The sequence below is a fragment of the Leptonotus elevatus genome, chromosome 1 (assembly GCF_054856555.1).
Source record: "Leptonotus elevatus isolate MCC_2025b chromosome 1, RoL_Lele_1.0, whole genome shotgun sequence".
NCBI classification, from domain to species: Eukaryota; Metazoa; Chordata; class Actinopteri; order Syngnathiformes; family Syngnathidae; genus Leptonotus; species Leptonotus elevatus.
Window position 1 is genome coordinate 54,799,274 of NC_141239.1, and position 15,290 is coordinate 54,814,563.

General features: G+C 39.0%; 1 protein-coding gene and 1 long non-coding RNA gene across 3 annotated transcripts; one reads left to right on the forward strand and one right to left on the reverse strand.

The window, feature by feature from the left end:
• Positions 1-1,424: 1,424 nt before the first annotated feature.
• On the reverse strand, positions 1,425-6,110 carry LOC147184676 (ADP-ribosylation factor-like protein 4D). The gene is made up of 3 exons (XM_086070364.1): positions 5,896-6,110; positions 4,017-4,596; positions 1,425-2,275 (listed from the first exon to the last, which is right to left on the reverse strand). The coding sequence occupies exons 2-3, from the start codon at positions 4,458-4,460 to the stop codon at positions 2,111-2,113; spliced, it is 609 nt and encodes a 202-aa protein (XP_085926490.1). The 5' UTR covers positions 4,461-4,596; positions 5,896-6,110; the 3' UTR covers positions 1,425-2,110.
• Positions 6,111-9,804: 3,694 nt separating this feature from the next.
• On the forward strand, positions 9,805-14,673 carry LOC147184677 (uncharacterized). 2 transcript variants are annotated; one of them, XR_015096209.1, is made up of 4 exons: positions 9,805-9,879; positions 14,184-14,247; positions 14,316-14,395; positions 14,469-14,673. It is a non-coding gene; the product is annotated as an uncharacterized LOC147184677 (long non-coding RNA). The 2 variants fall into 2 exon arrangements; XR_015096210.1 differs by lacking the exons at positions 9,805-9,879; positions 14,469-14,673 and adding an exon at positions 13,796-14,036 and having other exon boundaries at positions 14,316-14,383.
• Positions 14,674-15,290: the final 617 nt, after the last annotated feature.

A 15,290-nucleotide genomic window follows, 5' to 3' on the forward strand; every position in this document is an offset into this window, starting at 1 on the left:
AGTGATCGGTTTCAAACTCCGAAGCCGCGCCATCATGTTGACGAACGGCCTAAACGGTAAAAACTTGTGAGGATACATTGAAACTGACTTTCATGTGGACGGGGACTCAGTGGGTTGGACTTGTTGCCTGTGGCAGTGAATAAATGCATTGCAAAATATGCCTTGATGTATGCTTGAACGAGTTGAGGAGAGGTTTCCTCGTTTGGCCAAGTTTTTCTAATGCCAGGTACACACAACAAGAAGACAATTGGGCTGTTTTGTCCCCAATTAGCCCCTTTCTGACCAGGATGTCACATATCCGGGCTACTGTATATTATGTTTTAAGGTTATTGTTTGTTCTGAGGTATGTTAAGATTTGATTTGTCAGTAATATGATCTGAAACTGGTTGGGCCAACAATTTTAAACATGCTGACTGACGCACAAAGAAGCAGCAGTAAATAAAACAAAATGTGCACTATATGCAATATCATTTTTTTTGTATAAAAGTGGGTTCCCCGGATGGTGGGAAGTTTGTATTCTCCAAAGCAATTCGTGTTTGTCGATATTGCTATCTTACAACGCTCTCAGTCAGCAACCATCAACGCAATCCTCAAAGTGTGTGTTTGTCTTCGTGTTTAAGATCACATCTAATTAGGCAAGATTGCTGCATCAGAGGACTTTGTTTAACTTCCAAGATGAATGGAAGGACAGAATCAGAGCAGACCAATAACACTGAATAAAACTCTTAAAGGCCTCAGTTTCTATCTTTATGTGTGGGTTCTCTCACATATAGAAAAAGTTTTGAAAAATCATTGTGCATACCAGGCATAATGTTATGTCCCAGCGGCAAGCACACAAACAAGAGGATTTTTTCTCTCTCTCACTTTCAATACAGTCACGCATCACAAGCCTTCACAGAGCCCACATCGATGCGACAGAGCATGTACGTTCTCAGTAAATTCTATGAGCTGTTCATCGAAGGGAAATAGATTGTAAAGCATTTCTCCTGTGATACATATATGTATATACACAGTGTTTTAAGTGGGCCGGAACGCACCGGTACAGAACTCCAGCACTTCTAAAAATCTCCCTTGAGCGTCCAGGTACTTCTCAGCGTGCAAAGAACGTACATCAGCGTTCTGGGACACTTGACAATTCGTGTTTTGATCCCCAAAAGGTGTTCCGGCGAGTGACGCTCATCCACTGACTTAGATATAGTATGGAAGTTCTGCGCTCATCATATCACCAGACGCACTCTTACTCGTAGCGGGAACCCGGTGTGGTGACATTAAAAACACCTGCGGCTTACAGGCGGGTGCGGCTTATATGTGTAACAAACTCGAGTATTCCCCAAATTTAGCTATCGTGACTTATAGTCAGGTGCGCCTTTTAGTCCAGAAATTACTGTAAATTGGATGAAGTTAACACAAAACAAATGTTAATGTCAGTTTCAGTCAATAATTTATTTATTCTTCAACATTTTACAAAACAAGATATAAAAACAAGTTGTTTTAGCAAAGAAACTAAACCAACCGTGAAAAACACCCAGCTGTGGCAACTTTGGTGAAGTGTCTGGGGTGAGGGGTGGGGGACAACAACTTCACATGCATTACTGCTGTCCTAGTCTTTGTCGGTTAGTAAATGTCCCGTTTGCTTTTTTATGACAGATCTCACCCAGCTTCTCAAATACTGGGCAGTTTCAAGTTTCTAATAGCGTAACATACAAAGGTGTGTGTGTGTGTGTGTGTTTTTCTACTCCCAACCATGTACTGGGTGACAACATGCAACATAAATAAAGTGAACAGAAATGACCCTAAAACTTACTGAAGGGGGAAAAAAAGTCTAACCAATCCTTCAACATTGGAGTGAGTGCATCAGTGAGTGTTCATCATATATTACACACGTTCAAATCCGTCTGTCCCTATAGAAGGGCAAGTCTGTTCAACAGGCAGATGAGGAAAGGGAGATGTGCTCAAGAGCTGATACCATCCTCTGCCCGTACTCTTCCTGAATATCATCCTTGTTCAACAAATGGACTGTATCCTTCCAAATTAGTGACATTATTTCCACTGTAGAACTGTGCATACAATTGCATTCCCATCAACGTTTAACGCCCCAAATAGCAACACCTCATCTCTTCTTCTTGCTCTGTCGAAGTATCTTCTTCCACTTCAGGATCATCTCATAGAGTTTTTCCAGGCCCATCTGCAGGCCTTGACCGTCCAGCGCTGAGCAGCCTTGTGTGTGGTGTAGCGTGGATGAGCTCATTTCATGGAGAGAGAGAACTTTCTCCACCTGAGAAAGGGAAACACAAGATTAGCCACATTAGCACCACTTTTGCTGGTAACAGAATGGTGGTCACAAACACCAATATTAGTTTATGCTATAATATAGTGCATATCAAGAGCAGAGTGTTTTCTTCCAGTGACTGTTGATAGCAGTCCAACATAGAGATGATAGAATGACACTATCCTACTAATGAACAGTTGAATAACAAGCATTTAGACTAACAGACTGCCGGTAGCTTGCAACCCCAACTCCCACTCTGCCTAATCTTGTTCTGAACCACCAGACATGTATGTGTAAGTTAGTGACGCGATAGCAGATATCTTCCAAATGTGCAACGCCAAATCTGCCATCTTCCATCAAAATAACAACTTGTGAACAATTCAAGATATGAACGATGCAGCATTCTGGAACGTAACTTGTTGCTAAGGAGGGTGACATCTGTATACACAACGACTATTCAATTCTTCAATTAATCTTGCTTCCACATATATTGGAGTGTGGAAAAAAAATCTCACATACTCTATATTTTTGTTTCGTGACTTGTGTTCTTCTTAGTACGTTTCAGACAAAGGTCTTAATCAAGCCCAAGTACACACCACCTAGCTCTGCCCCTGGTCATCATGGTAGCCCTACGACACACCTTGCATGGGGGGATGGTGTGTGTGTGTGTGTGTGGGGGGGGGGGGGGGGTCGGACAGTGCCGGCTCATTTGCATGAGATACAACCACACCCAAAAAACTGTTCTTTCAAAAAAGGTTATTAAAAGGGAAGAATATAAATAGAAAATAAATAGTCCCCGCCGTTTTAGGAATGTATTTGAATGTTTAAGTTTGAAGGTTTTGATGGGGGGCAAAAAACAAACATCTGCAATTTCTTCATATATTTTTTTTAAGTTTGGTGAACATACCCTCCCTTATCAGAATTCACATTCGCCAGCACAATGGCAATATAATTGCAATATTTATTCCTACCAGTAGTTGGCAATTTAAGACACTTAAGTTGATTTTTGTCAAGCAGACAAAACCTTTTTATTTATTTTTTTATCTGCTTTAGCACACTGTAATTGTAAAAAAAATAAAAAATTAAAACACAGGCCAGGCCAAATGTTACCCTATAAAATGGAATTGCTTAACTCATTGCAGGACATTCACATCATGATAACATTAAAAGCAAAAACTGTTATTACGTGGGCATGTCTATATGTGTACAGTACAGTGAAAACATACAGCATCAGCAATGCTTTAGATAAGTAATTCTCAGTTGTTTTTTTTTTGTTACGCCTCCCTTAGGAAGAAGAAAATATTTCACGCCGCCCCCAACTCCCCCACCGTGACTATAAATAGTACATTTGTCAATAAAATTGTTAAAATTACACGTCCCCTCTGCAAAACACTAATATTAAAGAAAACAAAAGATAAACAAATGTAGCTCAACAAAGGATAACTTTATCATAATTTTTTTAGGGTGTACAATAATAGAGTTGAAGTACATCCATTTGCCTGGTGAAGAAAGAAGAAGAAAAATAAAATAAAATAAAAAAAGAGCACCACTTCCAACCACTGAAGTGGATGTGCGATTATACTTTAGGGCAAAAAAAAAGAAAAAAAGTGTGTTCCCCAGGGTTACATCGCCAGTACAAACCCCCACCAATACTTGAGAAGGACTGCTTTTGAGTAAATGTGTATCAATCGCAGCATTCGTAACACATTTTAATGCAGAAAAACAGAATAAAAAAAAAAAGGATTACCTCTGACGCTGACATGGCTGATTCCAGGTCCTGTTTGTTTGCCAGAACCAACACAGGCACCCCAAGATTCTCAGCAGACCGACTGATCCTGTGAAGCTCCATCTTGGCTTCCTCCATTCGCTCGGCCTCAGCTGCATCCACCACAAACACTAGCCCGTCAGTCCTCCGAGTGTACGATTTCCAGAGAGGCCTCAATTTCTCCTGACCGCCAACATCCCACACCTGGAAAGTCGATGTGTTGGCTTTGGAATTCCCCATGGGTATTTTAATGCGCTCCATGTTGAAGCCTTTGGTGGGGATTGTCTCGACAAATTCCTGCAGTTTAAGTCTGTAGAGCAGTGAGGTTTTCCCTGCGTTGTCCAAACCGATCACAACAATGTGCAAGGACTGGAGGTTGGGGAGGAATGTGGTGTTGGGGGCAATGTCTGTAAACTGGTTGCCCATGTTTCTGTCCGGACCAGTGGAAGAATCCACTCTGAGATTTCCACTCCTGTCTGACTTGGGAGGGCAAGTGTGCAAGGATGAGAAAGGCTGTGTTGCCAGGGGGCAGCAAACAGTTGCAGCTTCAGTCACTGGAGGCCTAGAGAGAGAAGAGTGGGGGAGGAAAACATGAGTCAACTTGTAAATAAGAGCCATGGCCCATTAGAGGTTTAACAAATCTATCCACATATACGCCATGTTATGGAGTCAAAGTGGATACCAATGCTAAATATATTTTACAATAGGTAAGACTATAGTGGCCATACAATCCTGATTTGGATCAGCCACCCTCCTAACCCATTGTGTCATCACATTTTAGTTTTTTGGTTATCCATGTTTGCGTGGAGAGCCTCAAAGGCTGCTTGTAAATTTTGTGCTTTTGGTTGAGTAATTTTTGCGCTATCCTTTTACCAAATAAACACATGAAGGCCCTTCAAGCAAATAAAATAAAAATTGAATAAATATAACAAAATAACTGTTTCTAAGCCCTTTTTTTACTGTCTAAATGGCAACACATCCACTGTGACGTGGCAGGATACCTGCTAGCGATTTATTGACACAATTTGGTACAACTTGTACAAGCAATGAAAATTTCAAATTACAAAGTCAACTACAATTGCAGACATTCAACGACATTCAATAAACAAACAAAAACTAAAAGCATGCAGTCAACTCAACATTCAAAAAACTTTTCAGTCTGTCTGGGGTCACATGAAAAGGAAAATACAACATTGTACGCTCGGATTTGTTATTTTTAACAAAGGAGTGGACAGTACATTAATATATGATTTAAGCTCGATCCAAAAAACAAAACAAAAACTAGGAGGCGTGTTTTTAAGTCTGTATTTACCAGTAACCCTCCTGCGTGACGCAACCGTTAACAACTCTCTCCGTTAATAACTTTGTCTATGACACCTATAACAAAAGCAAAAATTACCGGCCGTCAGTATGGTCTGCTTTTGATAAGCTATTTACTGCACTGACACATGAAAAGAAACGTCCCAAATGCCCAACCCCAACTCCTGTTTTTGCCTTATATTATCCTAAAACCGCGATGAAAGAAAACTGGCCTCTTGGTGTGGGATGCAAGCAAATAAAAGCCTACTATATACCGGTTATAGTAACTTACAAAATAATAATAATAAATAAATAAAAATCCGTAATTGTACTGTCAAATGTAGGCAAATGTTTAATTTCGACAAAACGCAAGCAGCCGGGGTAAAAACCTGCAGTTAACACAACATTTGGGAGAAATGTCGAATTTTTTTACTATATATATATAATATTAAGTGCACATGAAATATTAACTGCACCTGAAGTAACATTTGACTTCCAAGATTCGACGAGGAGAAACTGAGACGTGAGTGCATTTAAACTGTACAACTACTGCAAAACTCACCTGCTTGTACTTCCACGCTGCTTAAAAAAAGAAACAAAAGAAACTATTCAACAACAAATAACCAAATCTTTAGTGAAAAAAAAGGCAATCCATAGGTCCAGCGCGTTTCAAACGGTCACCATCGGCTGCGTTTTCGCTCAACAATTGCTGCTTACGTGGTGCTGCGAAATATAGACTGGAGCCGAGAAGCATCTGAAGTGTAGTCTGAAAGTGGGGTGGGGGGTTGGAGTGGGAGTTAACGGCTCTGGAAACTCCCGCCTACCCCGCTTCTGACGTCACTATGCACGGTGGCCTTCAAAGGACAAAAAGCAAATCAACTGTCACACATCTCACCGTACGTCACAATAAAACCTTTGATGCGCAGCATCCGTCTACATCTTCTATTTTGAGCAAATGCTCCAGTGAATGAAGCTTTCTTTTGACCCACGACGAACTGCCATGGGCAATCTTTTCGTGGATACGTATTAAAAACTATTTTTAGTGTGAGACGACATTTACATTTACTTCGTCACTGCCAAAGCTTTAGCAACAGGTGCTTGTAACTGTCTCCACCTGTTGAGTAGAAGCACATGAAGTCAAGCCAGTCTGTTTCAGGGCTTTTACTTTCTGGACCTGGATTCCCCAAACCTGTAACATAGCTTCTACATAAAAATTTTATCTGTGCCTGACTAATTATTTGTCTAATGCAATTTTACTTTTACACAGTGTTCCGAACTGTCCCTAAATGGTGGCAGTTTATTTTAAAGTGCTGTAATGCATTCAAGTAAGTACAGTACTTATTTGTTATTGGGCATACAATATTAGCACTTTACTGTCCTGTCTATGCGTGTTTTCTTTGCTAATATTAAGCACCACTAATAGTGCAATAGAAGAAGTCTCATACATTTGTTTGTTTTCTTGTTTTCGCGAATGGCCAATAGAGGGCGCTCGGTGACTTTTACTTCCACCAAAGTTACTTTATGTTAAAATTATTTTACTCAAGTATCACTTTCAGGTACTTTATACAATATTGGTTAATGTATATAATTTACGGTAAAAATATCACTTTTACTTTTGCACGTCAGTATATGTCAAGAGTGTAGATAATTTACTTTGGTAATGGAGTTGAAGTGTGTAGATAATTTACTTTGGTAATGGAGTTGAATTAGCACACCTTTTATTTATTTATTTATTTTTACTCAAATAGCTGTAGGCCTACTTATATTTCCGTAGAGTGTCAGCACTTTTGCTACCTTAACAATTATAACAAATATACATTTAAACTTATCTGGCCAGCATTTCAACACTAGTCTTAAACAAATAATTTCATATCTGACCACTGACCAACCACCTTTGACTTCCTAGTAGTTCACTACACTCTAGCTAGCAGACAAACATTTTTAATAAATGTTTATTGGATGATAATATTGCTAAATTGAAGGAGGCCATTATTCCTGCCATCGATTCTGTACCCTGTATCATATCAACAGATGTCCTTTGTCTCACTCTTAATTGATGAACTTGTGGACTGTACCATTATAGTGTCACCACATGCAACAGTCAATTTAATTGCATCCTTAAAGGTGCAGTGAATATTTCCAACTATTTATCTTGATTGGCTGGCAACCAGTTCAGGGTGTACCCCGCCTACTGCCAGCGCCCCCAATATATATATATATATATATATATATATATATGCCTCCCGGTGCAGAGGACGTGAGAGTCCGGGCTTCGGCCTTCCTGGGTGAAGTTTGCTTGTTCTCCCCGTGCTTGCGTGGGTTTTCTCCGGGTACTCCGGTTTCCTCCCACATTCCAAAGACATGCGTGGCAGTGTTAATTGAACACTCCAAATTGTCCATAGGTGTGATTGTGAGTGTGGATGGTCGTTCGTCTCTGTGTGCCCTGCGATTGGCTGGCAACCAGTTCACGGTGTACCCCGCCTATTGCCCGAAGCCAGCTGGGATAGGCTCCAGCGCCCCCCATGACCCTTGTGAGGACAAGCGGTTAAGAAAATGGATGGATGGATATATATATATATTAGGGGTATGAATTGCCTAGTACCTGGCGATTCAATTCATATCTTGATTCATAGGTCACGATTCGATTCAAAACCGATTAAGCCCGATACGAATCTATAAATTGATTATTGCGATGTTTTTAAAACTCAAGTTTAGAAAATACTAATCAGTAAACTTGTACATGTACACTGTAAGATTTATATGAAAATTTATTTTTTTAATATGAAAATTCAGGCGTATAACTGAGCCACTGCATTTAAACAGGTTGCAGTTGGTTTCATGTTTGAACAGCACTGAAATAAAATATTAAGGCTTAATGTTCCATTAATATAACATTCTTCCATGCTTAATGTGTAAATCCTAACTCTAAGTAAGACGTTTTGTTGAATATTTCCATAAAAAATTGATGTTTAAAAATCAATTTGTCAGGGTGGGGGAGCTTGAGGACCCAAATGCGGGAAGACAGGGCGAGGAGGTTCAATCAAAAAAAGGGATTTTAATTACTACAAACAAAAGGTGATCTTCCAAATTGCAAGATAAACCAAAACTAGAACCAAAACATGGGGGAACAACAATGCAAAAACAAGCAGTATGACATTGGGAAAAGACAAGGCAAAAAACGGGCAGCATAACATGGGGAAAAACAATGAACCGACACAGACAGAGGGGAGACAGCAGACTAAATACACAAACACTAACGACACAACAAGACACACCTGGGGCAAGACACAAGTGGCTGAGGGCACTGATTGGATATCACACTTAAACAAGACCAAGGGAGACACACAAGGAAAACAGAACCCAAAACATGACACAATTCGGCCGCATATCGAATCGATTCAAGAGTTGCACGCCGTAATATCACGATATATTGTCAAATCGATTTTCTAACAACATATATATATATATACATACACATACAGTATATATATATATGTGTATATATATATATATATATATATATGACAGTCCTTACACAGTACACAATGATTTTTCCTAATCCTAAAAAGGCAGGCGTCTCAAATCCACATTGGCAATCAATCTTAGATGCCATTCGATACATGATATCCAGCAGTCTTGCCAACAGTGAGTTACTTACAAAGGCAGGCTAGTACAATTACCAGTGAGATGCAACAATGATTTATCCGTCACTATCTTTCTCCGTTTAAACAAAGAAGCCAAAGAGAGCATTAAGTTGCCAGCAGACCCCACTAATAGAGGTCGGAAAGAGGAGTGGGTAAAGTGACACTGCTATTGCAGACTCCAGAGGCTGCCATAGTTTGCTTTGCAGAGCAGAAAGCTTGGTGAGTATTCACTATTATTTATTTGTTGGGATTTGCTCGGTAGCTACTTAATGTAGTCTCGATGGACTCAATCAAAACCAGTTAAATTACATACTGGAGGTTATTAACATACAATGCACAGGATTTCAATTAAATAACTTGAGTAATGTTTGGAATGTAATGCCAACTATTTCCTTCCTGTGCTTCTTTCACTTCACTTTTGAAATACAACTGAGCTGGTGTGTTGGTATTCGGTCCTTTTGAAATACAACCATCCGTGAGGTAGTACATTGGTATGTGCTCTGTCACAAGAGTTTCACTTCATCTGTTCAAATGAGGCGCAGTTGTCTGGTACACAAAGTGCCAGGTTCGAGTCACAACATAGCAATGAAGTGACTTGAAGCATTTTAAGTGCATGAAGTTGGAAAAAAACCCACATCCATCCATTCAGAATATATTTTTTGTAATCGAATATTTAATCTAAATAATCTATGTAAATATTACATTTACCTGTTCATCTTCCTACGCAAAACATGCAATACCATGCAAATGCACAATACGCCTTTTGGACATACAGGTAGATCAGTATTCGGAAGATGTCTTGTGAACTGCTTCCAGGTACTGTCAAGATGTCAGCAATGCATTGGGAGGCCAGACGGCGTCAGAGTGCTCTGGATCGAAGGCGGGCTAGAGACAAGCAGCAAGTATACTGTCCCTAAATTATGATAATAATTTGCTTGTAATACTTTACCATACTCTTTCTCAACACCCAAAATGATAATAAAAATCTTGAAATAGAAACAAATACATGTTACAAACCCAAGCTTGGAACATAAACAAACATAACATATACAGTAGCCGTGATGTGGAAGTTATTGTCAGTTATTGTTGTATACTTTGAGGTAGTATTTTTTACACCAAGTACCACCAAAAGAAAAATTATTTACCTCTCTAAGCATCACTATGACAACTACATTTAAAATAGAGTAGCATAGTAGGCTTAAGCGTTCATCAAATACCGGTCAGAGGTTTTATTCCAAAAAAGTAAAACTTTACTATCCATTAATTAATTAAAACATTATGCACAGTTTGAACATTATGTGCATTGCACATAAAAAGTTAAATCAAAATTGCACATGAATGAATGTTTAAAAAAAAAACTGTTTTGAAAGGTTAGGTGCAAATATATTGTATTGTGCACAAAAGTTAAATACTATGGAGCCCCTAAAGTGACATGAGGGGGAAAAAATTAAATATGTTTCTCGTCCGGACAAGAAAGTTTCTCGTCCGGACGAGAAACATATTAAAAAAATTTTTTTTCTCCCATGTCACTTTAGGGGCTCCGTAAAATACAACTGAGCTGTGCTTAAAAATATACTGGACATGCAATGTAAAAAAATAAAATACTGTAGTGGGTTAAGAAAAAAATAAAAAGGCTGTATGCTTAGCTGCAAACTTATTTGTAATATAATTAAATAGACCATATGTATTATTTACCGCCATCTAGTGGGGAGCTAATAATTTATTCATTTTAAAAACCCACTATAAATTTCAATAATATGTAAAAACATATGTTCTATCACATTAACATACATGTTTTTATATAATCGTATGTGTAGGAATCGCTAATTACTGTATATTAAATAGGTCGCACCGCGCCTGCAGGAGGCTGACATGTTTCACCGCCATGTTTTTGCTACGGATACCAGAAGGAGAAAAACTTTGCGAACGTAGTTTCTGTAGCCTCTGACGGTGCTTGCAGCTAGTGTCAGACCCAGTGGATCATCTGTGGCCTGCAGTTGGTCATCACTGAGTCTCGTAATTCTGGCTCGCTCCACTTGTCTCCCTCTGCTTTGCTCTTGCTAGCTTTTGCTAGCTTCTCCCGCTGTCTTCTCTTGTTAGCTGCTCTAGCTAAGTTCTTGCGAGCCATTCTTGCGAGCTGGGCTGCTCGCTTAGCCTGGCAAGCCACACCCACTTTCTTGAAAAAGAAAGTGGGTGTGGACAGGCATCGATAGACAGCGATTCGGCAGGCCGGCCAATCAAATTTGTCTATTTGCATGACGTCGTCTTCGCTAACGCTGTTCGAATATTAAAACAGAGTGACTGATCATGACACCATGAATCTTCAAGGTTTTCCCGCAACAACAACATAAGTCATTCACTACTGTCTCTCTTCGGCTAGTAGCCATGTTGGATTTTTACTCCGTCTTGGCAAAAAAACAAAAACAAAAAGACTTCAATGAGTCGCTTTTCTTACATCAAGTCCGCTCTTTGCTCATTGGTTCATTCCACTACTGCTTGCTCGCTTGCTCACTCCAAATAATAAATTGGTAGTACATACTTGCCAACTTTCTCGATTTACGTGGGAGACTCTTGAATTTCAACCCTATTGCCCGCTAGAGTTCATTTCATCAACGAAAACAAAACAATTTATTAGTCAGCACACATTTTTAACCGGACTTAAACTAGACTAGACTCATTAATAAACCCTCCTTAATAAACAATAACTGAGACAAAATCAGTATGAATTTTCGTCGACAATGAAGACGAGATGAAAATGTACTTTACTTAATAAAAGCAGGACTAAAATCTATGGACATTTTAGTTCATGAATAAAAACGAGACGAAAATTTTATGATCTTGTAAAATCTTGTCTACTGTCACTGTGACACTGTCATGTGACACACTCCCTTTCAATTCTGCACCTAGTGAATGCAACATACACAAACACATGGGGCAGACAGGAGGTGGAGTCATGGTAAAAAAAAAGAAGAAGTAAATTATAGTTATAATGTAATATTAATCCAACGGCTATGACGTTCCAACAATAATGTTAATAAGACCGCTAAATAATGCTGGCTAACTTAATAGCTCATAGCATGGAGCTGTAGTAGCCACTTGTTGATGTACTGTAATTGTGTGTCAAGTTATTTTTCATCAAAAAGATGAGAGAAAATTTTATGTGACGAAATGTTCAACATAATCAAGCTTAATGGCTATTTATTTCTACCACGCAATTTTCCAATAGCTAACAATAGCATAATTATTTTTTATTTGAGCATGGAAAGCTACCTTCTAAATAGAGCCGAGTCCCCGCAAAGGCAGCGTCGTTTGGAAATCCCCCGTTTTAGACCTCGCCAGCGAGTGAAACCCTGTCCTGTGCTTTTAACCACATCCAGGTAGGCTTTTTATCATCATTATTATTGTCGTCTCAGATAAAAGTCTTCGTTTCCTGGGGTGTTTTCTAGCCTCTGCATGATAACAGCAACACGCGTAGACGTTTGACTCGACTTCCGCCTGGAAAGGACGTATGCCGTAAAGCAGTCGTTTGTAGTTTTTTGTGTGTGGCAGAGAGACACCATCCACCACAAAGTTGTTTAGTGCCAGTAAAAATTATACAGACCTCCTCAGGTCATCACATTGGTTTCATTAATCTAGCCGTAAATCAATGTTTCATCAGCAGAATTATGAAAATATGAATTAAAGGTTCAAATCGCATTTAGTGTTGCTTTAAATGATTGTCCTAACTAAAATTAGACTAAAACGTTGACAGTTTTTGTTGACTAAAACTAGACAAATACAATTATGTTTTCTTGGACTAAAATAAAGACTAAAATGCTAGATTTATAGTTCACAAAAAATTGACTAAATAAAAACGGGATGAGGTTGACTAACTATGATAAAAATACAACAACTAACAAGCGTGATTGAAACCGGACTAAAACTGAGACTAAATAAAAAAAATGGCGGACACTATTGCCCACATGACTCCCAATTTTACACCAAAGTAAACGGTTTACAATGTGGGGAATATTTGAAACAGTACCTGCAGCCTTCTGGTCATTAGTCTTAGTCGACTATAGCAAACATCAAAGATAAAAGAACTGGTGAAAATTCCCATCAGAACTTTACAAGACTTCCGCTGAAGGCAATGATAATTTAAGAAGCCTTGAATCTACAGATAATGCATCAAGGATTCTACCGGGAACGCAGTTGGAGGCTAAGGGGGGAGGAGACTGTGTCATACAGGGTTATACCGGTTCATACGTGGCAGAGATGGATAGTGAAAGAGTCGACCAGACACCATTGGGAATTTCATGAGTTTCCCAAACAGCCAGTCAATTTGTGGGCCAGTCACTTCTCCATCAACCAATACGGCTGTCGTGCGCTCACTTCACTTTTCAACGGCAAATAGTAATTGCTGGATGTCAGTCGATCAGTTGCACTCGTCGACGAATGCATGTCCCCGAGACAAGATGTCGGACATGCATTCCCTTGTCGATGATTAGGATTAGCATGTCCGTTGTCCACAACCCCCGACCCCAAAGGGGTACACCGATTCAAGTATGGATAGTAATTGGTGGTAGCCTTGTGAAGTGTAGTCTCTCTGACCACACTTTAGTGCACATGCTTCAAAATCATTGCATTCTATTAGTTCACCACTAGATGGCACTACATAATACACACTGTTACTTTGTAATTAAATTTCATCTTTTAAATGTTGTAAATGTTATTTGTTTCTATTTCTGTGTTTCTTTCATTTACCACTAGAGAGAGCCTAGTGGTACTTGTACAACACTTTGAGAATCACTGCTTTAAGGCAAAGGACAAACAAGATCATTGTCATATTACAGCTTTGAATTTGTATACATGAAAAGTCTCAGGACCACCAAGGAGGTGTCATTCATTCTTTTTTTTTTGTAAGTCAGCCGTTACCTGGTGAACCAACACTCTGCTTGGTCTACTATATTATTAAACAACAGTGGAGCTGAGCAAGGACATGTGACACTCCAGTATGAGGTCAACCTTTTTTCCTGTGTGAACAATTGACAGAGCACATGTATCCTGTTGCTCTTGACATGTGAGTGTGCGGTTTTTGGCATGGGTTTGATTTATCGGCTTATGTATGTCTTCACATATGTGGTGTATCATGAATTTTAAGGTTTTGTTAGTTAAAAGGTGAACATAATCTAATTGGCTTTAACCCACAACCTCTTTCTCGTTATAGTTGTTGAAAAAAAGTGAGACCAGCTGTGATACAAATGAATCAAATTCATCACAGGAGCAAACAGGTATACCGCACCTCTTAATTCTCTGGAAACATTCCCAGCTCTACCAGTCACACTGTTTTCATTTTCAGCTAGATACCAGTGTCCCCATTGTAAAAGTGAGCTGAAGGCACCGATTGATCACAGCGGCAAGATCCCCAACAGATACTCAGTGGGTATCAGTCTGTCTCTCTCTCAACTATTCATCCATTCATTCTGATTTACAGAGAATCCATTTCTTACAGTCTTTGCAGTACACGCAGCAGTGGTGAGACAGAGGCGGTCTTCTCTGTTACCTTATTGAAGATAACCTTACCTCACATGTTAAATCAAACAAACAAAAACACCAAAACTAGTGGTGGAGACTTTGCACAGTGCTGCATATTAGAATTTCAAGTGGAAGTGAAGCCACACATTTACTTTGCAAAAATATGTTCTATGTGCCCCCACTTGTATAATCACGGTATTCTGACTAATATTGGGTCTGTCACTGTGCAATAAGAATTAAGCCTCTGAACATCATGGTTCACCTGTATTCAGGGTTTGGTCACGTACCGTGATTACTGTGTTTTGATTAGTCGGAGTAAAAGATTTTTGACTTGACTTCCGCTTAAAGGACAGTATTGTGCCATTGACTGATCAGAGGTTGTGTATAACTATTTTAGTAGATACAAATCTAAATCACATGTTCTTGCTAACAGACTACACACGCTGTACCTGGCATGTTGTGCTTGATTTACTGAATTTGATTGCACATGTAAACAGATGCTGATCAAACGATATTTGTTTTATGTCCAGTTTAGGCGAAATATACCATATTAATTCGGGGGAAAATTTTTGAATCAGAAAATCGGTTTTGATTTCAAAAGAGTGCATTAAAATTTAACCAAATTTGATATTAAAATATAGATATATATTGAATTGTCTTCTATTGGAGAGATACATTTTTCAAGGAAATGCCACATTTACAGCACTGAAAAGTTCATGTGTAAAATGACCACACAAAAAAAAAGAAGATTACATTATATCCTCTTGAACTGAGCTGTAAATCCAAGTCCATGTTCCTT